Source organism: Periplaneta americana, chromosome 16 (genome assembly GCF_040183065.1).
Source record: "Periplaneta americana isolate PAMFEO1 chromosome 16, P.americana_PAMFEO1_priV1, whole genome shotgun sequence".
In the NCBI taxonomy this organism is placed as follows: Eukaryota; Metazoa; Arthropoda; class Insecta; order Blattodea; family Blattidae; genus Periplaneta; species Periplaneta americana.
In genome coordinates this window covers 84,591,022-84,618,398 of record NC_091132.1, presented here as the reverse complement: position 1 = coordinate 84,618,398, position 27,377 = coordinate 84,591,022, and the positions used below count along the sequence as shown (strand labels likewise).

The window sequence follows — 27,377 nt, the reverse complement described above, 5'->3', positions numbered from 1 at the left end:
ACTTTCTGTTATTTTTTTTCATGCACTTGTTCCTTGTTCTCCCCATTTAGTTTCCTTCTACCAAACACAGCTCACTATCGCAACATGGTGCCTTCAATCACAGATCACTAATCTGGGAACATGGCTTATAAAACAAATGGCATTTCTTTTGTCCTACAAAGGTCTTCATAAAACTTGAATTTTGTATTTTTCCTATGCCTTTCTTTAAACTTTTTCTATTCAGATGTAATGTATGTCCAGCTTTTTATATTTTCCGGACCTGCATGCAAAATACGAGGAATTTATGGCGTAAGTAGAGGTAAATGTAAAAGCAGGTTTTTTTTAAAGAGAAATGATACATTTCAAAATAACGAAACTTCGCTATAACGAAGTAATTTCAGAGGTACCTAGAATTTCATTATACTGGTATTTTACTGTACTTGCATTTTATTTCTTTCAATTGAAGAGTTCAGAACCATAGTGGGCCAAGCGCCATTTACAAACAACCGTAGAAAACAAGGGTTAAAATGAAGTTATTACCATAATTCAATGGGAACATATAGCAAGTAATATAAAGTATACGCGTTAAAACTAAATGATATGTCAATCTTTATTAAACTATAGTGTTCACTTAACTTTAACCCTTGCTTTCTCCGTTTTTAATAAATGGCGCTTGGCCCACTATGGCTCTGAACCCTTCAATTGTCGTAGAACTATAAAATTTCACTGAAATGGTTATTTTTGTTCCTTACATTCTTTAAGAACTAAGCAATCTTTGTAGATTTTCAAAACCATTCTTGATTTAATATTGCATTAAGCGGAATAGGATAACGTAAATTCTAAAATTTTGTGTACGTGTCGTAAGTTGTGATGAATTCTGTTGATGCGGCACCATCAAAGAGAATTCAAACTACCAGATCGTGGCAACTTTAGCTAATAAGGCCGTCCATTGAACACGATTCTTCTCGTATGCTATTATGAACGTGGAGGGTTTCAAAGAGGAATCCATCCGAGATTATAGATACGGGTGCACTGAGGAAAGCTTTCGCATACATTACACTCTACGTCACGCTCCGGTGCCTTCCAGGGGATTGAGCAATCCATATCTCTCCCAGAACGGACACTCATCCGTCGGCCTTTGTTTCTACATCGAGAAGTTTAAGGTTTATTATCTTTTCTCAGTACCTTGTACGAGTGTTAAACCAATGTATTGTGATTAATAATAGAGATCGGATTTTAAAGGGAAATTTTTTCATCAAAAAAAGGACTAAAAAAGGGAAAGTTACAGCCAAAAAGAAAGGACTTGAAAAAAGATTATATTACTCCCCAAAACGCACTTCAGCATACTGATGGATATAAATGGCACACACAATTCTACATTTACCTCTTCACAACATAAGGAAAGTGTTGTATTTTATATAGCCAAAAAGGACTATATTACTCCCTCAAAAGGGTGCTATTTTAATTGAAAACACACTTCAGCACATTAATGGATACACATAGCACACACAAGCTTATATTTATCGCTTCACAACATAAGGAAAGTGTTATATTTGACCAAATTCAACATTTCAATATGTTTCAATATGATTCTGCCTCTTTGAATGCAGAATGTCTTTATAAACAGAAAATGACCGCTCAACCTCAACTGAAACCAGAGGTGAAAATTTTATTTTTATCCTGAACTCTAAATCAGCACACTTTATTAGTTTTTCAATGTCTGGAATCAGAAGAAGAACGATATTTATTTTCGCTTGCTCAGGAAGTTATAGGCTTATCGGAAAAAATATAGAAAATTTTCTAAATGTTTGCGATATTTGTCAAAAAAAAGGACCAAAATAAGAGATGTTTTAAAAATGGGGAAAAAAGGGTATATGGACTGAAAAAGGGGAAAAAAGGGAAGTGAAAACCACATAATTTTTTCGGAGGAAGATAGTTTTGAAAATCGTAATTAATTATTTCATGTTTCGTGTTGAAATAAAAAAAAAAGGATTCCCTTTAAAATCCGGTCTCTAATGATTAATATGGAATACATATTATATTTTTTATACTATTTACAGAAATTCAAATGGTATTATTGACTTATTTTTATTTTTAATTTCAGTCCGTTAAGATCGATGATATTGACGAAGGACTCTCTTCAATAATTCTAAACACAACATAAAGGAAAATGGCGGTCGGATAGTTCAGTTAGTAAAAGGTGGTTTGAATGTTTTCCAATCACACCACATTATTCTAATTCCGAGGTCATGAAAGTATGGAGCTCTTATCTCCATGCCCTCCAAACGCCTTCACGGTTTGTGAAAGGGAATGCCTTCAACTTTTAAAACAAAACATAGGTTATAAATACGCAATTACCTTATCGAATAGCCTATGTATTTATTATGTTTCATGGAAACTTCTTTCAGATTGTAGCCCTAACAGAAGTAGAATGAGAGAAAGCTAACTGGACAAACTTTTTGGGCAATTAGGTACGGATTGAAACAATATATTTTTTAAATTAAGGGATCGGAAGAGCAACTTTCAGCTATGTAGGGTTACATTGGCTTGGCTTGTCGGGGGCCAGACTAGGGACCGATCCTTGGAGTTAGGCTTATATTTGTCCATTGTTCGTTCTATACAGGGCGAATAGTAAGTAATGTAATTAATTTCAGGGGGTTATTCTTTGAAGTATTTCAAACAAAAACGTTTAATTACAATTTTGCTCGTTTTTGCTTTCTTTTCGAGATAAAAATTATTTTATATGAAGCATTTCAAAGAGTGTTTTGGGAAAGTCATTGATTGAATTCCTAATATGTCTAATCAATTTAAGAAAGCAGTGTATTATGATAATAAATGAATGAAAAAATTTTATTTCTGCCCATACAGAAATTTGAATTGAACAAATTTAATTTTTCATTCTGCAAAGGAATTTCTGAATGTTACATTACTACACATTTAAAGAGCAAAACTAAAATTATTTCAATAATTTATTATCATAATACACTGCTCTCTTAAATTGACTGAACATATTGGAAATTCAATTAATGGTTTTCTCTAAACACATATTAATATCACTATGTAGCGAAGTACATATGATATTTCCGTGCAGAAATTCTGCGTCATCATATGATGAAGGATGAGTGAAACGGAGAAAAATTCTCTCCGACACCGGGATTTGAACCCGAGTTTTCAGCTCTACGTGCTGACGCTCTATCCGCTAAGCCACATCGGATTCCCATCCCAGTGTCGGATTGAATCCTCTCAGTTCAAGTCCACCACTTGGGTTCCCTCCAGTGGTCTACCCTAATGCACTGCGTCATAGATGTATGAGTATCTTCTTTTGTGTTGTTTTGTATTTTATTACATAATTTTGTATTTCATGTAATACTTTAAGTATTTATACCTGGTTGAGTAAAGAAGAAGGCTTTTTTTAGCTTTAACTCCGCTATCCAAAATAAACCACCACCACTACTATTACTATATTTCTGGTTATCTTACAAGCAAATACGAAGATCTAATTTGAAAGCGCACAACTTTTTGAGGAAGTACTTCCAATCTACGGTTACTTTATTTTATAAAATGTGCTTCTTTGTTTCTATCTATAACCAAAAGAAGTCTTTGCAAATAGTTTTCCTTGACTGTGTTTATTTAGGATCCTTAAACAAGTTTTTGCTACTTCAACAATACATTATGCTTATATGTAGGCCTATACATTTATATTTTATATCGATGGCTGAAGAGAATAAACATGCTAAAAAAGAGAACGCAGCAGTTCGAAAACATTCAAAGTAATGTTAATACAGTTATATTGTTATTATCGTAATATTATTATGATTAGTATTGTTTCATTTAAAGTAACACGTTGCTGAAATTGTTGTGACTGAACATTTTCCATCATTTCAATACCTCTTATACAGTATTTATTCAGCCAAAAAATATTAATCAAATTTTTACTCTCGCATTATTTCACATTCGCTTATGCATACCTGGAATCAGGAAAATCTCCCATGTTCTAAAGCGAGTCAATTTCCATTCTAATGTGCTTTTCCATGCTCTAGCCACAGGAAAAATCTGGGTTTTATTCCAGTCTAAATATGTAGGAGTGTCAAGAACTATATATACATCCTTTACGCACATTATAAAATTTATGCTGGTCTCTACTTACCGAGAATGCCGTCGATGGAGTGGTTCTTCCTCGGGTCGCTTTCGTCTCGTCGGCCACCTCGAAGCAATCTGCTGATGGAGCTCACAGAGGGCGCGCTGTTCTTGTCGCAAATGCCATCCTGCGTGTGGGAAAGCCGGTATCACTCTAAACGTTTTCAAAAGGGTGGAGTGTAAGGAAAGGCCCTATGGCATTAACTCTACCAGTATAAATAAATAAATATCTTAAGATTTTATTATAATTTAGAAGGCTAGATCATTAGGAACAAGAACTTCTAGGAATCCAGGCTAAATTCCCCTTGATGAAATGTTAAATGTTATGTTTTTATTTAACGACGCTCGCAACTGCAGAGGTTATATCAGCGTCGCCGGATGTGCCGGAATTTTGTCCCGCAGGAGTTCTTTTACATGCCAGTAAATCTACTGACATGAGCCTGTCGCATTTAAGCACAGTTAAATGCCATCGACCTGATCCGGGATCGAACCCGCAACCTTGGGCATAGAAGGCCAGCGCTGTACCAACTCGCCAACCAGGTCGACCCCCTTGATGAATGTCAAGTAGGTAATGAGTAATGACTATTATGTAACATATTTTCTCTTTACTCCATATTTCTTATGGTTCTTTTCATAAAAAACAGGGTTTAAGAGCGAATACTAGTGTAAATTAGCCTTCTTTAAATAATAATAATAATAATAATAATAATAATAATAATAATAATAATAATAATAATATAATAATAATACTTTATTGCTAGAACAAAGATACTGATTTTTTAATATGAGAACTCTCTAGCACCCTGAGAAAGAGTAAGTTACATACTCGTGCTCAGGGGGCATTCCACATAAGTTAATGTTAAGACATTTTATTGAATAACAGAGTAAAAAGTAATAAAAGAAAGAAAAGAAGAAAAAACACAGATATCACAATAATTTAACTTTAAATTTTCTCTGTTAACAGCAATTTTTAATAGATTTTTTGAAATAAGGAGCATTAGCAAATTGTATGTTTGGGAATTTATCTATTATTATTAAGCCTTGGACCGAAGTTGCTATTGTGAGAATGGTTTGACTTTTCTGTTTTTATAACTACTCCCATTCTACGATTTGTTCTTTATCGACATCAGTCATTTCCGTATCTGTAGCATGGAAAGGCACCTAGAGGTACAATATTTTTAGTATTCTGATACTCTTTGCCACTGCTGTCTATTATTCAGTACTACAGTGAAATCTGTTTTAATTTGTCATCAGTCATTCTCCTTAAATGCGGGTGATAACACCGGAAGACGAAAAATAAAAGTTTATTTTGGATAATGTTAACCGGTCTCATTTGAGTCAGCAAATTACTGATACTCATGATGTTCAATTAGCCCACAAAATTTCGTATATGGCGGTGATAAACTTGATACATTTGAAAGCGATAACTTGAATGATTTAAAATTTTGAACAGGTTCTTACTTATACGTATATTCAAATGCAACAGAAACTACGGTATTACATACATCCACATTTTCTGGAGGGAAACACATGTACTATACAATTTTGGGATAAAACATATCCCATTAGAAATTTACATACGGAAATAGTTAAGAATTCGGATTTAAAAGAAGTACAAGGAAACAAGGAGAAAATGGAAGGAAAGAAGAATAATAAGGAACAAAAATAATAAGAATTAGAAAAGGCAAAGAAAGCAGAGAAGGAAAAAAGGATCGGTAAAGAAGAGTAAGAATATGACGAACGAGAAAGAAATGTAATATATAAATGTAAGAATATAGGAAAGAGAATAAGATTAAAGGGAGACGAAAAGTACAGAGCGTTCGCCAAGAAACTGTTTCGCTCAGGTTTATGTCGTGGTCTTGTAGTGTAGATCAAAAGCTGCGTAGTATGAACAAGTAACGAAGGATGAAAGGACGACAAGGTAAAAGCATTGGTACACAGCTGATTCTCTAATTTATTTTAATTCGTTTCAATGCAGTACACATTAGAACAGCAAATCCTTATCATACGTATTACGAAGAAATTGTATGAATTGTGCTATATTTATACAGAAATATCCCTGCGTTCAGCAACCATATGAATCAACAATCTAGAATTTAATTTTAAAAGTAGGAGAAATCAGCTCATTTTTTTAATAAAACAGAAAACGCTTTAACTCACGTTTTAACTGAAGAAAAGCTCGATGAAATAGGCTATGTACTGGAACAAAAAAAATGTTAACTCTACAGCCAGGTGTATCCAAGACATCAGCTTGGAAAGAGACGCCATTGTTAAAACTAAAGCCTGCTAAGGCAACAATCGCTCATAAATCGAATGAAAAGGACTATGAGCGTTGAGTTCTAGGGTTCAATTCTATCGATGGAAACAAAATTCAGCGTGTATCTAGAAATATTTTCAAAAGATGTGAAATGTGCATTAGGGAGGATGGTTTACAGTTCCAACACTCGGCCTATAAGCCAATACATAGTTTAATGCAGGGTTTCCCAACCGGAGTGTCGCGAAATTTTGGATTTTAAAAATAAATTTTATGACCTCCAGAAAGTCTCTTTACAAAGCATTTTTTATTTGCAACGAAGTCTTTGATATGGTACATTTTATTTTGTGACAGACTTCACCAATGAAACGTGAACACCTGCAACAATGTTCAGTTCAGTTTTTCAACCATAAGGCCACGCATAAAGAAACTCTGTGCAACCCACCAACCGCAGATTTCACATTAATTTAAATAGGCGAGTTTTCAAAAACGATAATCTTTGATCGGACATCCAGCATAGATAGGTTGGGATTTTTCACACATACCTTTGTCTTTTTTTCTAAAGTCACTCAAATTACTGCTTGTTCTTTTACAATTTTCGATTGCGTGTTAACATCGACACTATACAGACGTTGTTGTCAATGCGGAACGCGCTGGAACGGCGTTCTGGCACCTTTTTGTTGCATTTTCCATCATGGGACTGAAATATGTGTGAATAACTAGCCTATGTTTTAATAAAATTTTTCTTTGAATTCCGCTTAGATCTTGAAAAGGAGTTATAAACGATAAAATTCCCGTGCAGTGACCGGTAATCATCTCCCCGTCCGCTACAAAATATTCTACACAGAGTTCCATCACCTTTTTCTCCAGAAGAAAGGTACTAGTTATTATTATTACTATTAATAAAATCAAATAAGTGTGTCGCGTTATCATGGTCGTTCAGTAAAGTGTGTCGTTAATCAAAAAAAGGTTGGGAACCGCTGGTTTAATGTATTGTCGAAAGTTAACTCTATTTAATTATTACTACTTAATACGAGAAAAATTCGTACCGGCACCGGGAATCGAACCCGGGACCTCTCAGCTCTGCGCGCTGAGCGCTCTTTCCAACTGAGCTATGCCGGGACACGATACACGGCGCCGGCCGAACCCTCTCGTAATGCTTTTTACGGCCTTACTACCTGCATTTGAGACGCTACAAGTCATATATGCAGGAGCGCATATTTAAATGACTTTATGACCATATTCAACATCAGTTTGTGACAACTGCTAACAGTTAATACATCACATATTCATTTGTATGAGGTATCGCACACCTCATTGAATATTACACGACTACTATGAAGTAGCCAATATGTATTATTACTATTTAATACGAGAGGGGTTCGGCCGGCGCCGTGGATCGTGTCCCGGCATAGCTCAGTTGGAAAGAGCGCTCAGCGCGCAGAGCTGAGAGGTCCTGGGTTCGATTCCCGGTGCCGGTACGAATTTTTTTCGCATTGATAGTAATAATACATATTGGCTACTTCATAGTAGCCGTGTACTATTCAGTGAGGTGGGCGAGATCTCATACAAATGAATACGTGAAAGTTGACTCGCTGAATCACAGCTATGCGGGTTGATACTTGCCCGCATCACTTTTCGAACGGCGCCGTATTAAGCGAAACCTGTTTTCAGGCATACACTCGTTGAAAGGAGAAGATTATAAATGTAAACGAAGAGAAAGGAAATTGTGACGAGCAGCAATGGAAAGAGCAGGTGATGATGGTAATGGTGATGGTGAATATGACTAAGAAAGTAGAATAAGATGAGGAAGCGGAGGGGGAAAAAAGTTAAAAGTTACCTTGATGAGTCGGTCGCGAATCTCCCAGCTGAAGATGCCCGGGTTGGCCTTCTTGTAGTCCTCGATGCGCTGCTCCACTTCGGGGGTGGCCACCCTCGGCTTGCTGCCGCCGATCACCCCTGGCCGGATGCTGCCGGTCTCCTGGTATCGGTTCAGAATCTTGGACACGCAGCCGTGCGACACCCGGAGCTGCCGCGAGATGACGCATGGTCGAACTCCGGCGGCTGCCATCTCCACGATCTTGAGGCGGATGTGGTTCGGCAGAGGACGTCCGTTTATGAACACACCGCCCAGCTGGTTCACTCTGCCCTGACCTGCAAGCACGGCCACTGCTAGTACAGCTTGCACCACAGGAAATGATTCTGGTGCTTATGAGACAAGTTTTGTATAAATAAATTATAGTACTTTCTAAGAAATACAGTTTGGCTTATATTACAATAGAGAAAAGCAGGGCTAATATGATACAGTAAAAAAGTAGGGCAAATTTAATACAGACTTTAAAATGTATCAAAGGCTCAGTTTGAAAGCGTTTAAAACTGCGATTATGGAAGTAGTATATATTCAGTATACTGTATGCTCTTTAAGGAGCAGCAATGAATAAAATTTAAAAATAATCATCAGCCCAAAAATGTATTAAAAGAATAGTAATTTATATATCAAGAGCGAAATGAAGATGTTTATAGGAAGGCCTACGGGGTTGCTGCCGAGGGCTTCTGGTCCAAGGGTGAAGTGGCCCGAGGTTTCAACATGATATTTCGCCAAAGGTTCATACATTATTTTGTGGCGCAGTAGTTCGTAATTGAATAGATTAAAACTTTTTGACAAGAGTTTTAAGTTAGAAATTTGCTTTCTGTCCGTATATCTTGTTTAGCGTGTTTTGTTTTGGTATCTAGGGACTGTACATACTAGAAAAAAAAGAATACGTAGAATAAAAATTATTCCCTGAGGGAGGCCATGCGTGGTGATATTATTTCTTTGTTGTTAAGTTACCAGTCTCTGAATTTAATAATAGTACATTATGCAACGAGCCTATAATGGTAGTAATTAAGACGCGAGTAAAAAAAAAAATTATGTTTTATTTAACGACGCTCGCAACTGCAGAGGTTATATCAGCGTCGCCGGATGTGCCGGAATTTTGTCCCGCAGGAGTTCTTTTACATGCCAGTAAATCTACTGACATGAGCCTGTCGCATTTAAGCACACTTAAATGCCATCGACCTGGCCCGGGATCGAACCCGCAACCTTGGGCATAGAAGGCCAGCGCTATACCAACTCGCCAACCAGGTCGACTAGACGCGAGTATGTTTATGAAACGAGCGCAAGCGAGTTTCACAATTTTCACAAGAGCGTCTTAATTACCATTATAGTCAAGTTTCATACGACTGTTTATCCTCGACCATATTGATTTTTTCCGGAAATTGGTGAAATGAATTTGCGGGAATGTGCTTTGTGAAAGGCTGGAAGATGACGGTGAATTGATGTTAATTTGTGTGTTGTTTTTTTCGACTAAGTTTAATATTGTCTAATCTCGCGCTAGTTGTCTTTCGATTGCATATCCGAGAATAATCGATACTTGCGCTTTCATATTGCTACAATGGTATTTTCTAATTGGTGGAACACCTGAACTTTAATAAATAGGTGTACTTTAATGAGGTCCATTAAAGGGCTGCTATCAGGTGTATAATTACTACATTTCGGCATGGTCGAACATAAATAATATTCTGTTATGTTGGAAATGATGTCGGGATCTGTTGTAACCAAAATTCCTTCTGGGATCGTTATTAAAGCCAAACAAGCTGAAGATAAGTTGTTACCAATTAAATCAATATAAGTATAAGTAAACAAACAACATATTTCTTTGGCCCTAGGGTCTATAAAAGTTTTTATACAACGATATCGTAATGAGTGCACCTTTGCACATTAGTGTGTTAGACATTGTGCCACTATTACACATCTGTGACACAGTGCATGAGGGTTGGCCACTAAAGGGAAACTAAGAGGTGGAGCTTAAACTGAGAGGATTCAATACGGCATTGGAATTGGATCCGATGTGGCTTAGTGGGTAGAGCGTCAGCACGTAGAGCTGAAAACCGGGGTTCGAATCCGGCATGGGTTAATTTATTGCTTTACCATATATCATGGGTATGACAAATGTCTCAATTTCAGTGGGGGATATGTTGACAAATAGCGCAACAATTGCTGTATCAGTTTCAATAAATCTTTCCATGCAATTATGCTTTTATTCTGTAAACGATCCCAGAGAAAATCACTTCGTAATTGCGGTTGAGTGGCCAAAATTTGTATAAGCACTTCTTTTGACATTATTAAATTGGTGGAAAAAAATAACTTTTTTATCTGCTCCTAAGAGAATATTTGCTTGTAAGATGAAATGAAAGGATCGGTCTGTCAAAGGATACACAGGGACACTGGGTAAATAGGCTGTAGTGCCTAATCATAATTTTCAAATGTAAGCTTTTCTTTAAATCCTCAAGAAATCATTGATTTACAGTAACTACTCGTAACTTTCATAGAAGAAGTATTTACGTCAACTCTTCGAAATAATTTTTATACAATCATTTTCCTACAAATGTTAACTTCATGTTTGAAATATTTTGAATGTCTTTATTGCCAACTTAATATAATTCTTCTGAACTAATATTTTTGATAAGTATTCTATCGTATTACTCGTATTTTGGGGGTTACAGAAATGGACCTATAACCAACGATAGATAACTTGGTACAGTATTACTGCTGTGAATGGTGTCAAACATGGTATCGGATGAAGTCCCACTTACTTCGTGTCAATTTGAGTAAGAAATGACATGATTGAATGACGTACATGGAAGCACTTTCCTCTGTTTTTAGCTGCCCAAGTACATTAGGATAGTTTGAATATGAATGTTATTTATTGCTACGGTGTATGAATAGACTTTTGTTGTCAATAGATAAATCACAGCGAGTTTGACATGGCGTGCACTGCGCCATTGTGGAGATCTCGATAAACAGAGTCTGTGAAGAGCAACGCGAAATGGTTGGTGACATGTTATTGAAAGTTTTGAAAATAAACCAGGCAAATAAGTGAGGAGATATTGACAGATGAATACCCAAGAGTCTGGATTTCGACACTGACAGCTGCCTGCCCCTTCGTTTTTATTAAAGACTTACAGTAGCTTTCCATATTCCAGACATGAAAACGGCAGCTCTTAGTAATGTACATTCATCCTTGTGATTATGCATATGTATGTGAGTTAACGAGCCGAACATTTCGTACAAAATATCTAAATCTAAACGAAGTTGTACAATCAAGCGGAAGGTTTAGGGTTTGAATGCTTCCTACAATACTATGTCTGTTTGGCCTTTGTCATTGTTAGAGAGCAGAATTTAGGCAAAAACTTATTTTTTTCCTTAATACATAAAGGCTTGAGATTTAATATTTAGATTTTTTATGGAAGTACAGGTATAAATAAAGGGATTTTATAGTGCCTAAAAAGGCCTATTTCGACGTTAGTGCCTATTTTTAAGGTTTTAAAAATCGTTGCATCTTTTTCGTAACTGTTTACTGTTTTTCTTAACATCCTGTACCGTTTACATTCCAAGACGGATAACAACTCCGTCCTAGCAGTGAAGAACACGTTAGAGAAGTACCTCCGGGACGCCCCTTCTCATTCTTACAATCTTTCAATCCAAAAATTTCAACTTTCAGTCGGCCTGGATAGCGTAGTCGGTATAGCGCTAGTCTTCTGTGTTCGAGGTTGCAGGTTCGATAGCAGTCCAGATCAATTGTATTTAATTGTGCTTAAATGCGACAGGCTAATGTCAGTAGAATTACTGGCATGTAAAAGAACTCCTGCGGGACAAATTATCATTATTATTATTATTATATCTTCCTCTGCCTATCAGCAATTTAACACAAACTCGCTTGGTTAACCCGAATAAGCATTTTCTTACATTCCAAGACAGATAACAACCCCTTCCTTTTTTCTCACCATTTGTAAGTACAGCAGTGAGCGACACAATAGCCACAATAGGTGCTGAACGTCTACTGTGAAGCAAACTAAGGAAATGTGATTGGTGAATGGAAAACACTAACTTAAAGACAGAAAGTCTTCATTTTGTATATGCATGTGTGCCCTTGTAATATGTGAAATGTGTAGAAGTTTCTTTCAATCCTAGAATTTTGCATTAAATAAATGTTGAATCTTATATTAGCGACATTCTTTAACAAAAAAAAAACTATTTTTATTTTATAGAGCATAAATAAAGGAGTTTAAGAGCCTATTTTAGGCGCCTAAAATGCCACTTTTAGGACCTAAATTTCCGCTCTCTAGTCATTGTGATGCTTGAAGTAGATATACGACATCTTTCTAATTCTCCAACGCATGAGTCCCACCGAATGTTTATGTAAAGTTAGATTTATCTACATTTAATCCTAAAGGCCCGCTCCCACTTAGCGGAATCGAATCGAACAGAATTTCTCTTCACAATGTTTTTAAATGGAAGAGAGCAGAGAGCGGCGTGGCGCGTCGAATCGAATCGAATCGAACAGAATGATACTGAAATTGATCAGGAAAAGGAAAAGAAATTGGCTGGATCACTGGTTGAGAAGAAACTGCCTTTTGAAGGATGCACTGGAAGAAATGGTGAATGGGAGAAGAGTTTGAGGCAGAAGAAGATATCAGATATAGACGACATTAAGATATGTGGATCATATGCGAAGACTAAGAGGAAGGCTGAAAATAGGAAAGACCGGAGAATGCTGGGTTTGCAGTGAAAGAACTGCCCTTGGGCAGAACACTATGAATGAATGAGTGTAGATACTAGCTTCGAGTTATTTACTAGTGTTCAGATAGAAGTAACCTATAGTTAGTGACTTTTATACAACTGGGCCTTAGCGTTTGACGTACTGGACGAAATTAGAAGTCTACTGACGAATAGGTTGTCACACTGACCAAATGATTGATTCACTGATTAAATTAATGGTAGGCTAATAAACTGACTGATTAACCAGTAGTAATTGTTAGCCCAAATGCGATGGCCCTTACTCGATTTACGTTATTACTCAACCCCCACATTTTCTTAGGGCCGATATAATAAACGTCGTTTAAACCTTACGTTAAGTTTAAACTGAAGTTTATCGTTCTGCTTCGTATCATAAACCTTAACTACCAGTTAATCTTGAGTTAACTTGAGTTTAACTTGATAGGCAGTTCTCTGCCGTTTAAACTGCAGTTCAAGGCTCAATAGTGCAAGATGGCGGTTCCCGCAATACCAATGGACATTGCAGATGTTTTCCAAGAACTTAGAAGTGACGATATATGAGTGATCAATATTACTGAACGACCACGGCGGCCAAGAATTTTTCGAAATGGAGTGCAACACTTTGAAATAGGCCTATACATAAATGAACATAAGTTTTGAAACAGTTTGAGGCTTTCGAAGCAGACAGTCTTAACCTTCAGAATTAGGCTTATAGTCCTAACCTTGTTTCGAAAACTTGAAACTCGGATACAACGTGCAACATAAAATTGAGAAAGCGCAAAAATATGTGTTTTAGAATTCGAATTTAAAGATTATTTGAAAAGGTAAATGATTTCTTTTTTACTTTTGAAAACATTCTGTTGAATCTCTGCATCAATTAGGCCCTACTACTTGCGCTGCGCTATTTTTCCTCTGGTAGTAGACATACTGAAAACGATGGAAGATTTCGGAGGTGTCCGTAAATCTACTATAAACCTATTGAGCATTGTACTGTGTGTGGTAGTCAGTCTCCTGGTAAGATTTACTATGGGACCTGATTTATAAACCCACTAATAATATTACCTAATTTTACTAGACTCATAAAAATAATTTTATTGTTTGACTGAATTCTGTTTCATAAGTATTCTAGACAACACATAAAATACGCACACTAATATTATTACTTCATTACTCAGTTGAGTCTGTATGGAGTAACGTCGCGGATGATCATGCAAGGTTTAGTTTGGTTGCATTGAGTTTGGGAGTATAACGTTGTAGCCAGCGTTAAGAAACTACTGTATTTGAGATTAAGTCTGACAATCATACTGAAGTACGCGGTATTGATCCTCTTTAGGTTTATTTTTATAATACTCTCTCTGTTATCAAAGAACAAAGATGTTTCTTCATGAAAATTCTCCACGAGCGTCGACTATTTTAAATCAATAATATAATTAAACAGCTGCGATCGTCTTCTTTTCTTTCCTAGCAGTAATATCAATCATATTCCAATACGGTTTAACTTAACCGAGACTCTGTAATACCGCACGTTGAGTTAAACTTACGGTTAGGTTTAACATAATCTTTAGATTAACCGTATTTATAAAACCGGGCCTTAGTGGAATGCCTCCTATTTCTTGTGTAATCTGCATCTTCTGATCTTCCTTCAATCCTATGATAGTGAAGATGAGGTACTACCATAATCTAGTATATACATTCACGAATCTTGAGTTTATGAGGGTGCTAGGAACAATAGACTGTGCAGGTACTATTTCGCATTGTCTGTAATGAGGCGATAGTAGCGATCCTAGTGGTTAGCATCTATGGATGCATATTTACTACGTATTGAGCTTCGTGACTGTATATACTAGACTGTGGCACTAACTTATCTGATTAATCTTATATGTTCAGCATCAATTCTTTTCAGTTATTGTGCCGTAAGAGACATGATTTCGAACTCCATGTTAACGAGTTTATTATGAGATATACGATTGGAACCTGAGCCTGTTATCCAGGGGCGTATTTTGCGGACTACCGGGGCTACCGGCAGTAGCCCAAGGAAATTACAAAAGAAAAAGTTTATAATATAACATAATGCAATAATTTTGTATTACCGTATTAGTTTTACCACAGTAATTAAAATTAAAGTAATTGTTAGATTTATATGCGCTCTCTGCTCTCAAAAAGAAACAAGTTGTCAAGGCGGCATCGCTGGAGAAACCGCTGCTACGAAGGGTAGCCTGTGACCGTTCCGCTCATGTCGCACAACTCCCCGTCCCCCCGCTCCATTCAGTTTCTATCGTGCTCTGTAGGTGGGTGAGTTGCCGCTCTCGTGATCGGTTTCTTGGAAGGCGCGAAGCAACAATATGCTTAGTACGCTAGCCCATTAATGTGATTGTGTTCTTGCAGTGCAGTATTTTAAATTTGTGATTTGTTCGAGTGTCTAAGAGTTATATTAATTGTGAATTATTAAGTTTTTAATTTCCCAATTAAGTGATATTGTGAAAAATATGGCAGAACACGTTTCTGGAGAGGTTTGTGTTGAAAATGACTGTGTAATAGAAGGTTTATTAAAAGTGCCTTTTAACCGTCGTACATACAACGAGAAAATTGAAATTGTGAAATTGGAAAGACCAACTCCTGAGTTAAATTTGTCCATGGACGTAAAAGAAAAACAGCTTGAGTACACACGCCATTTCACTTCAACATCATATGGTAAGTGGAATTGGTTGTGTGGTAGTTTAAACTGTCTAAACTATTTTGCTGGCATGTTTGTTATTTAGCCACGAAACTAATGTGTGGTCAAAAGAGGGGTTTTCTAATATGAACTCCCTTCGAACGGCAGTCCTAAAACACGACAAATCAAAAGCTCATATTTATAGTAGCATGAACTTTGCAAACTTTGGGAAGACAAGAATTGATTTACAGCTAGATAAGCAAAAAGTTCTACACATCAACCAACACAATGCTCTTGTGAAAAAAAAATCGGGAGATTTTACTGCGTCTTATTAACGCAGTCTGCTTTCTAGGAAAACAAGACTTGGCTTTTCGGGGTCATAATGAGAGTGTGGAATCAGACAATAGAGGAAATTATATTGAATATTTAAGTTCCTTAAGTGAATTTGACCATTTACTGGCCAATCATCTTGAGAGTTCAACAGTATTCCGTGGTACTTCTCCCACAATTCAGAATGACTTAATATTTGCTATAAGTGGGGTTATGATAAAGAACATAAAATCTGAAATAGAAGAAGCACCTTTTGTGGCCATTGTTGTTGATGAAACAAGTGACAGCTCTAATCAGAGTCAATTGTCCACTGTTTTAAGATACGTCGACAGTACTGCCAATGTTCAAGAACGGTTTATAGGATTCACAAATGTCAGTTCGGGCAAAACTGCTGCTGCTTTGTTTCAGCATGTGGAAGGTGTTATAGCAGAATACAATGTCGGCAATAAGTTAATTGCACAGACATACGATGGTGCTTCAGTTATGGCGGGAAATATTAATGGCTTAAAAACAAAAGTTCAAGGAAAGTATCCTCAAGCACTATTTGTCCATCGTTACAGCCATGTTCTCAATTTAGTTTTGCAACAAACTACTTTATCCATTCCAGAATGCCGCATATTTTTCAAAACACTGTCGGGTTTGGCTGCATTTTTCTCATTATCTCCTAAAAGATAAGAAAAACTCAAGGAATTTATGAAAAAGAAACTCCCAAAAGTAGCACCAACTAGATGGAATTTTACATCTTGGCTTGTAAATACAGTAAAGGAATACAGAGAACCACTGACTGCTTTCTTTGAAAATATCATTTGTAATGACTCTGAAGAAAACTGGGATGATGATGTAATTGTGCAGGCTCAAGGATATTTGTATTTTTTCACACAGTTTCAGAATATATTTCTTCTTGAAGTCTATGCTAGAGTGTTCGCACATACAGATGTGCTCTACAATATTCTTCAGACAAAAAGTCTAGACATAGCATACTGCTTGCAAGAGGTATCAAAGTTAAAAAATACTATATTCGAGTTCAGACGTAGTGGGTTTCCGTCCATATGGAGTAATATGGAAAATGAAAATTCTTCAGACAATATACTGGAACCACCATTAAAGCGAAGAAAAGGAGATGATGAATTGAAATACAGGCAGCTGTACTACAGCATACTAGATCGTATGCACATGGAAATTACTGACAGATTTTCTGATTATGGAAAGCTTCAGTTCACACATCTTCTAGATTCTCAAAAATGTTCCTCTTATAGAGAAAACTTCCCGAATGAGGCACTAAACAAATTATTTCAGTCCTATAACAGTCACTTTGATCAAGTACGTTTGAAAAATGAATTAAGTGTAATATATTCAGCAGAAGTCTTTGATTTTTCGAACAAACCTATCCATGAAATATTATCTGCCATATATGAAAACCAGCTGAACCAAGTTATTCCTGAAGTCCTTAAATTGGCAACATTAATTGTGACAATACCAGCTACGTCAGCATCGGTAGAAAGAACATTTTCTTTGTTGAAGAGAATAAAATCCTACTGTAGATCAACTCATACACAAGAACGTTTATCCGGCTTGGCACTGATGTCAATTGAAAAGTCATTTCTACAGAAACTTCGCAAGCGGCCCAACTGTAATTTCAATGACGAAGTCATCAAAGTATTTTCGTCCCAATCAAGACGTCTGGAATTCACATATAAATAGGTAAGGAATTTTATTATAGGGTTTTAAAAATATATTTTGTATAATAATAGGGTCAGTGGTAGCCCAGACCCTTAAACCAGTATACGCCACTGCTGTTATCTAGACACGAGACAAAAATGCCAGTGGCTTAGTCCGCAAGCTTCCATGACTCACTGTATTGTTAAGACTTCCAAGTACTAGCCTAATGGTCTCCTATCCCTCCATCGCCTATCCCATTAAATGCCTCCTAATGACCACTTCTCTATAGCTTGGTAACACAACATTGGACACGGCCTTTTTCTACGGTTCCAAAATCGTAACTTGCAAGCGATGTGACGTCAAAGTACGTTCATATGACCCAACGCTCGTAATATAGTTATAGTTATTCTCCAGCCTACGTGTAGCTCAATTTCATTATGTTGCCATTCCTGTGTTCTGATTAAACTGAGTTCCGGGCTTCCAGAATAATCATATGATGGGTTGGTTTAGAATATTTCCAACTGTGATAGTCCTAAATAGCCTTACTGCACTTACAATATTCTGGCGGTGTTAAATTGCATTACAAAACGATATTCATACCCCGACGATAGGATGATAAGCGATAATCATGAGATCATGAGTAATAGATAATAGATACCAAATTAAGGCGTGCGAGAGAAACGGCAGGTAATTTTTTCTCGGTGTCCTTTCATTCAAGCATAGGCCTAGACTTTTTATGTGACATAAGTCGACACAGATTTCCTACTTCCTAAATAAATATTTTTAAAAATTCTTATCGCTTTTAAGATACACTATGAGCCAAAACAAACAGTACGCCTATTGAGACTGGATACTGAGTTTTTATGAAACTGGTAATGTATAACCTGTAGTTAAAATAATTGCATACTCACTGACATTTTTACATATATATTACACAGGGTGTTAAAAAGTATCCAATATTTTAGGAGGTGATAGTATGCATCAAAACAAGAAAAAAATGTTTAATAAACATGGGTCCTACAACACATACTTTCTGAGATCTGAACACTTGTTCATAGGAGGTGCTCAATGTGACGTCCATTTATGGCAATTCATTTTTCTGCCTTAAAATACAGCAGGCTACCAGATAATCATACTGTAGTTGACACCCCTGGCATGGAATACTGATACTCGCAAGGAATACTGAAAAGAAAAATTTGGTTGCAGATATGAGCGACGTTCAGCAGAGATGGTGTTGTGAATTTTCGTAATCAGCATGTGTGGGCTGATGAAAATTCCCATGCACTTGAAGAAATAAGGCATCAGCACCGATTCTCAATCAAAGTATGGGCAGGCGTTCTTGGTGATAGATTAAGGGCCATACGTGCTACCACAGAGATTAACTGGGGCTCGTTATCAGGTTTTTCTTATTAACGTATTGCCTACGTTGCTGGAGTATGTGCCATGTCAGCAAAGACTACAGATATGGTTCATGCATGATAGCACACTAGCACATTTTTTCCGCAATGAGCGTGAACATCTCATGGTGATATTTCAAGACCGCTGGATTGATTGGGAAGGCCCCACACCATGGCCTGCTCGTTCTTCAAATCTAAATCCCCTAGACTTTTGGTTATCAAGAAGAAGCAAGTCAATTTCAAAGAGTGCGTGATTCCTTACGCCGAAGGGCAGAGGAATGCATTACCATGAATGGACATCACATTGGGCATCTCCTATGAACAAATGTTCAGATCTCATAAAGTATGTGTTGTAGGACCCATGTTTATTAGACATTTTTTCTTGTTTTAATGCATACTAGCACCTCCTAAAATATTGAATACTTTTTAACACTCTCTATACAGAATGTAACAAAATAACTATTCCTAATTTCCTGATGTGATAGAAGACAAGAAAATAAATATTTTTTTTTTTTTAATAAAGTAGTGTCCGGAAATGCTTTGTATAAAAGACAGAGCTCACCATGCACATTATGCTGCATTTATGTTTCAGTTGTTCTTGTTTCTCATTATGTTTTTCAGGAGATGGCTGTTTTAATACACGCAACAGTCACATTTGGAGTGGCATGAATCCTAAAGCTGTGGAGAATCTCCGCAATCAATGGAAGTTTTCTGTAAATATTTGGGTTGAATTTGTTGATAACTATCTAGTCGGGCCGTATCTTATGCCTGCGCGATTGATTGAACATGTTTCTGAGATCCTTCGTGCGGAAATACTTCCGGAGCTACTTGAAGATGTGCAGATTAATAATAGGAGAAACATTATCTTTCAACAGGACGGTGTACCCGTACATTTAGGCTTAAATTGTCGAAATTATTTAAATGTACATTTTCCGAATCGTTGGATAGGGAGAGAAGGTCCAGTTGCTTGGCCGGTACGTTTCCAAGATATGACTCTCCAATACATACATCGCTGACTAGTTACATATTACACTAATCAGACTTCAGATGTATACAAACCAATTGTCCTCTCTCTGACGCATATCATCAAGTGAGATGTAGGCCTACTGCCTGATAATAGATCCTACATATCATCCAGAACCTCAATCAGAGGTAACACATGTCTAAAAAATGTGAAAAGTGTATTAGAGAGGATGGTCGACATTTTCAGCTTTTATTAGGTATAGGGTAAAGCAATAAATTAACCAGGTTTAGTCAAGAAGAAAAGCTATTTCTAACGACTTCAACAAGTAGGTTACTTTTTTCACCCCATTTTTTCATCTGAAAACTTAAGATAAGCCCAATCCTCGAAGCTTGTGAATGCCTCGTTCATTATCAGCAATGGGAAAGCCCACTTCTTAACAACGCACATTGCTTGCTTCCTCTCTTAGATTACAATGGTCAATAGTGATTTTGTTAAATGTACAGTTTCTGATGTTTATTTTGTAATTTCATCCGCTGATTCAAAAAATGAAGTCAGAATTTTTCTATACCATTTTTTTTTTTTTGTAATTTTATAAAACTGATTTATTTTTATTGCTATATAATAGCCTTTAACATGCTAATGGAAATAAATTACTTCACTTTATTGCTTTAACAATTGACCTGTAATTTTAGATCATTGTTGCCTGTGAAGTGAGAATTCATAAAAATAAATTTTACTCCTCATAAAACTGTGAGAGTTAGTGTTAATTCTCAGTTGAGTTGGAACTTACATTCATGAAACAAGTTTCATAACCTGCGTTTTCTTTGTTCTAATTTTAAGTGTAGTAAAAGTATCTTATAAAGTGAAACATACCTGGAAATAGTGTGTAAATCACATAAACAATTTTTGTTATTTTTGTGATTAGTTAACTTTGAATATTACTACACTTGTTAAGAGCTTATGAGTGTTCTTTTGATTGCAAAATAGACGATGACATGAACTAAACGACATTTCATACAAGTTGAGAGGATGCGAAGGCATTTCTTTCCCCTTCTACTTGCACCTAGTCCGTAAGCGACAGAGATGGTAGCTGTTACCTCTTATACCTGCAACCCCCAAGCTGGACACACGAGAAAATAAAGTATTAAATAAAGTACTAAGTAAACAATAAAATACAGCCATACAAATGTTTGACAATTACATGTTTGTGTATATTTTAGTGCCGTTCATATAATATTTTCAACTAATAATTAATTAAATGAAGGAATGTTAGCTTCTAGTATGCAGTTAGAGGGGAACGACACAGTGCAGACTGTCCCATTCTATATGCCGTGAGTAGTAACTAGCGGTGAAGAAAACATTTATCTTCTGCTGTCAGTAGCTTTTTAATGTGTCAGTTGATTTCAACAGCAATGAGAATTAAATACAAACGCTTAGTGTAGACTTCCGAAATAAAGATTACTGGTACAAATGTTAAATAATGAAATTTGTCACTGTGTTGAAAGTCAATTAGTCGAATGTTTGTGAAATGGAGAGAAGCATCTTCCCCTTCACTGATGGTAGAGAGTATGAGTAGAGGGGAAAGGCCTATCAACCAAACTGAAATGGGGTTTAGGTCCCTGAAATCTGTTGTGCTCCATGCGATTCTATTAGCTGGTTGGCTAAAAACATCCCGTCATATGCCTTTTCCAGTTCCAATGATATACCGAGAACCTAAGGATCATTCAACAGACTGTTACTTTCTAGGAACTACAGATCAGAAGATTACAAAGAACTTGTCAGCGAGATGATTCAGAATTATAACGTGATGTGGTGTCATATCTCTCAAAATAACTTCTTGGATTCTCATCTACATTTTATTTCCTCAAAACCTTCGGGTACCGAGCGACGAACATTGGGAGCGTTTTCATCAGGATTTTTCTGAAATGGAAAGGCGCTACTAGAAAAATTGGAGCCAAAATATTCTGTCAGACTACTGCTGGACACTCAAAAGAGCTGTTCCTCAAGCGAAGTATAACCTAAAATCTATTTTACATACATTTTAGGTAAATAGATACGATTTTAGGTAAAATGTTACAAGATATCAATACTAGAAAGAGTTGAATTACATTTCATATAATTACTCAAAAACCCTGAGTGATAGAAACATGTTGAAACACATTTGAAATCAGCACGAAAAATACTATAAGAATCACCCATTCTTTATCTTTAAACAAAAAATATGTTTCATTTTGTTGATCAGTGAATTATCAATTTTATAATAATGAACTAAAAATTAAAAACAAGAAGAGAGAAGGAGGAGGGAAGACGTCTGAATTAATAATTTAAATGGAGCAATAAAACACTTAATAGTTCATCGAATTCGACATCATAATAAAAGAGAGAATGAATTGCTTCTGAAGAAAGAAAGACCAGACTGCAAGTCATTTCCGGAATTATAAAATAGGAAAACAATGTGCATTTTTTATCATCCAGTCAGAACTGATATATATGATGATATGCTTTAATTTATGGTGATGTTATACTATAATTTCACATTGTTTCATAATTCAAACCCTCCCTGCAAGTGGCTACGACTTCTTGCTTAGGCTATGTTCGATACCAAACGGCATGACAATGAACGTTTTATTATTCCTATAAATTCATATTCAAGGCAGCAAAAACCAGAGTGGCGTGGTTATGAAATCCTCATATGAAAGGTTATGCTGCGTAAGACACTGAGGAGCATTGTTCAATGTATAGAATTTATATTCAAATTGCTGCTATGAATCACGGCATGCAGAAAAGAGGTCTGCTGTCTATTTTAGAATAGTCGTTTATGATCCCAAGTATCTTCACTGAACATAATTAGGTTTTTGGTTATTCCACATGTATGGAACTACATACAGGTTCCATCATCTGAGTAAATAGGTAAGACCAGAGAGGTCGCCTACTCTGTTGGGTTAGTTACGTCATGCTAATCCGGACGACTGAGCAAAGATTTTAATTGACTATTGTTTATATAGGAATTTAAATGTTGAAGTCAATTGAGACACTCGGGAAAGAAACATGAACATATATGCCTTTTCAAACTGTAAACGATATAAACTGCCGAAAACTAATGGCGATAAAGTAAAAATTACTGAAAAAAGGTCTAATAACATTTTTCAGTAACTTTTGTGATTTTCATAGAAAAAAACTGTTATCTGTAAGTCTAATGTTTTTGGAAACGATAGTAGATCGTTATTATTGACATCGGTAAGCTACGTAAATTTAAACTGTTTTTTACAAATCAGGGTACTCTGTTGTCTCTCCATTGTGGTGGTGTTAGCGTATGTTGTCGGCAGGTCATTGTGCAATGACTTTCATATTTACTCGAACAGTAAATATTAGATAACTATTAATCCTAAAAACATGATATTTTGGAATTAAAAACAAAAACAGAAGAAACACATTTCACTACACCACATGTTTAGTAGACCGAGATGTACACTGTACAGTCCGTATAATTTTGCCAGTTTATATCGTTTATATCCTGTATATATATATATATTATTTCCGAAGACATTCTGAGCAAAAAAGCCATATAAACATGGGTTCTATTCTGAATATTTACTGAGTTACGTTTCGTTATTGGAACGCATTGCTGTGAACGCGTGATCTTGGTCAGCCTGCAGTCAGCACGAAAATCAGTATGTAGTTACGTAGAGCGACGAGTGCCGTTCACAAGCGTGCGGCCAAGTGTACTCAAGCGGACGGTGGAATTTTTTTAAAATGTGTTATAAACTCTCCAAGACTGTAAATTAGGATGCAAAATTGAACTGCAAATAATGAAGTCGGTGGAAGAGGTGTGATTTGTAATAATTGTTGTGATAAGTGCGTAAGAATAATGTAATTTTCTAGTTAAAAATAGAAAAAGATGTCTGTACGAAGCAACTAAGGAGTTCACAGAACATTTTTAATTTCATAATACTTATATATTATTATAATGTACCGAAGTACATATGATATATCCATGCAGATATTCTGCGTCATCATACGATGAAATAGTAATGGAACGGAGAAAAATTCTCTCCGGCGCCGGAATTTGAACCCTGGTTTTCAGCTCTACGTACTGACGCTTTATCCACTAAGCCGTCCACACCTGTGGAGTAACGGTCAGCGCGTCTGGCTGCGAAACCAGGTGGCCCGGGTTCGAATCCCGGTCGGGGCAAGTTACCTGGTTGAGGTTTTTTCCGGGGTTTTCCCTCAACCCAATACGAGCAAATGCTGGATAACTTTCGGTGCTGGACCCCGAACTCAATTCACCGGCATTATCACCTTCATATCATTCAGACGCTAAATAACCTAGATGTTGATACAGCGTCGTAAAATAACCCAATAAAATAAATCCACTAAGCCACACCGGATTCCACCCCGGCGTCGGAAGAATCGTCTCAGTTTTAAGTTCCAACTGTCGGGTTCCCTCTAGTGGCCGCCCTCTGCACTACGTCATAGATATCTATGAACCTAGGACCGAAGTCCACACATGTGCTGAGGTGCACTCGTAATGAGTGACTAGTTGGCCGGGATCCGACGGAATAAGCGCCGTCTTAAATCACGAAGTGATTTACGCATATCATATATATTATTATAATGTACCGAAGTACATATGATATTTCCATGCAGATATTCTGCGTCATCATACGATGAAAGAGTAATGGAACGGAGGAAAATTCTCTCCGGCGCCGGGATTTGAACCCGGGTTTTTAGCTCTACGTGCTGACGCTTTATCCACTAAGCCACACCGGATTCTACCCCGGCGTCGGAAGAATCGTCTCAGTTTTAAGTTCCAACTCTTGGGTTCCCTCTAGTGGCCGCCCTCTGCACTACGTCATAGATATCTATGAACCTAGGACCGAAGTCCACACATGTGCTGAGGTGCACTCGTAATGAGTGACTAGTTGGCCGGGATCCGACGGAATAAGCGCCGTCTTAAATCACGAAGTGATTTACGCATATCATATATATTATAAAGTACCGAAGTACATATGATATTTCCATGCAAATATTCTGCGTCATCATACGATGAAAGGGTAATGGAACCGAGAAAAATTCTCTCCGGCGCCGGGATTTGAACCCGGGTTTTCAGCTCTACGTGCTGACGCTTTATCCACTAAGCCACACCGGATTCCACCCCGGAGTCGGAAGAATCGTCTCAGTTTTAAGTTCCAACTCTTGGGTTCCCTCTAGTGGCCATCCTCTCCACTACGTCATAGATATCTATGAACCTAGGACCGAAGTCCACACATGTGCTGAGGTGAACTCGTAATGAGTGACTAGTTGGCCGGGATCCGACGGAATAAGCGCCGTCTTAAATCACGAAGTGATTTACGCATATCATATATATTATTATAATGTACCGAAGTACATATGATATTTCCATGCAAATATTCTGCGTCATCATACGATGAAAGGGTAATGGAACCGAGAAAAATTCTCTCCGGCGCCGGGATTTGAACCCGTCGGATCCCGGCCAACTAGTCACTCATTACGAGTGCACCTCAGCACATGTGTGGACTTTGGTCCTAGGTTCATAGATATCTATGACGTAGTGCAGAGGGCGGCCACTAGAGGGAACCCAAGAGTTGGAACTTAAAACTGAGACGATTCTTCCGACGCCGGGGTGGAATCCGGTGTGGCTTAGTGGATAAAGTGTCAGCACGTAGAGCTGAGAATTTTTCTCCGTTCCATTACTCTTTCATCGTTTCATAGTACTTGCCAATTAAAGAAATTATACTTCTGAATGGTTAATTCTCTATTTGTAATATTCTTTTACCTTCAAACTGAAGAAAAAAACGTACTTTACAAACAACTTTAAATTAGTGTAACTCTAAAAATATTGAGAATATGAACTATGTTTATAGGACTTTTTTTGCTCAAAATGTCTTCAGAAATAAGCTCCGTAAAGGACGAAAAATCCTCGTGAATCACTCTGTATATATTACAAGTATGGAAAACAACTATAAATAACTGATTCTGAATTAATAAAACTAATTATTAATATAATTATTACAGAGGAGAAAAATCTGAGCAATTGTTACAAAAAGAGTAGTTAATATGATCTGAGTTATATTACGCATGACGCAAGCCAAGACAATATGTGTTTATAATCCCCCCCCCCTCTGAGCCTAGATAATACTTGACTACTGTTTGTAAAATAACAATGGACAAAACTATAAATAATTAATTCTGAATTAATAAGACTAATTATTTTCATTGTATAAGCACAGAGAAGAAAAATCCAGTTACTGCGTCTCAAAAATAAGTAGCTCATTTCGTCTTACGGTTTGAGAAAATCTCGGAAAAAAAAATCAACCAGGTAATCAGCTCAAGCGGAAATCGAACCCACGTCCTAGCGCAACTCCAGTTCAGCAAGCATACGCACTACCGCCTGAACTACGCCAGAGGCTACTACTGTTGTCATTGCTTGAAGTGTATGATGAGACGACAGTGATCTCATCCTGTTATATAAATAAAACTTTCTCTCTGCCCAACACCGAAATACACGTAATGGTTGGAATGTCCCTTCCCTACCCCCTCGCAACGATTGAAGCATAATGTAAACGTAGGTGACACGAGTTCACCCAGCCTCTGGGGACCACCGCGATACTCTTCTGGACGATTGGCCTGCCTGAATATCTTCCTCACTCATCCATCTAGTGAGTTGTCTTGAGAGAGGCGGCGCATTTGTCCAACAAATAAACTCTTAACGCCCGAATTGTTAGCGGCTTTATTGACCAGTAAACTTGCAATGGAAGCTGATGTGGTGTTGTATTGGGTAAGAGTGTTCCGTGATTCTGAATAGTCTTTTTCTTCCTCCTGCTTGTTCCTTTAACAGAAGAGAGTCTGTATTGAGGATCATACGTATAATAGACGTACGTCTTTTCATAAGCTTTTTACTTGTTCAGTTACAAGGAGAGGCAACTAGACTGCTGACACAAGAAAAGAAGTTCTCAAGCAATTGCTCAATGTTGCGTGCTATGAAAACAGGAGTTAAAATTGGTTTATCCTTCTGTCATCTTCAATAAAATCCGAACTACTACTATTCCAGGGGATTGCTACGTGTTTATATTGTACATGAATAGAGTTCTTACCCGCTCAGATGGGTTTCGAAGAACGTATTGGCTATTGTGTAAGTTACCAATGCATTTCTCCTGTAATTACACGAGTATCACAATTCGGTATCGCTTTATTAAATTTTTGTTATTTTATAATCCAGTTTAACTTACGGATATAATCCTGTTATAAATATTTTATATCTTCATTTATGGTTGAATGAATTCCAATTGTAATCATATCGGGTCCGTAAGAAAATAAAATAGGAAAAATCATATTGAACTCTGTTGTATTGGGCACTTAGGTTTGCCGCTTTTCGGAGAAATTAG

General features: G+C 36.9%; 1 protein-coding gene and 1 non-coding gene across 2 annotated transcripts in view; both read right to left on the bottom strand.

The window, feature by feature from the left end:
* LOC138716547 (protein gooseberry-like) overlaps positions 1-27,377 on the bottom strand; it is a 374,575-nt gene that overhangs the window by 187,416 nt on the left and 159,782 nt on the right. The window contains exons 2-3 of the mRNA XM_069849706.1: positions 8,211-8,524; positions 4,127-4,244 (exon numbers count right to left, since the gene is read on the bottom strand). Of these exons, the coding sequence (XP_069705807.1) occupies positions 4,127-4,244; positions 8,211-8,524 (432 nt within the window). The remainder of the gene's footprint in view (positions 1-4,126; positions 4,245-8,210; positions 8,525-27,377) is intronic.
* Positions 7,417-7,492, bottom strand: TRNAC-GCA (transfer RNA cysteine (anticodon GCA)). The gene has a single exon. It is a non-coding gene; the product is annotated as a tRNA-Cys (tRNA).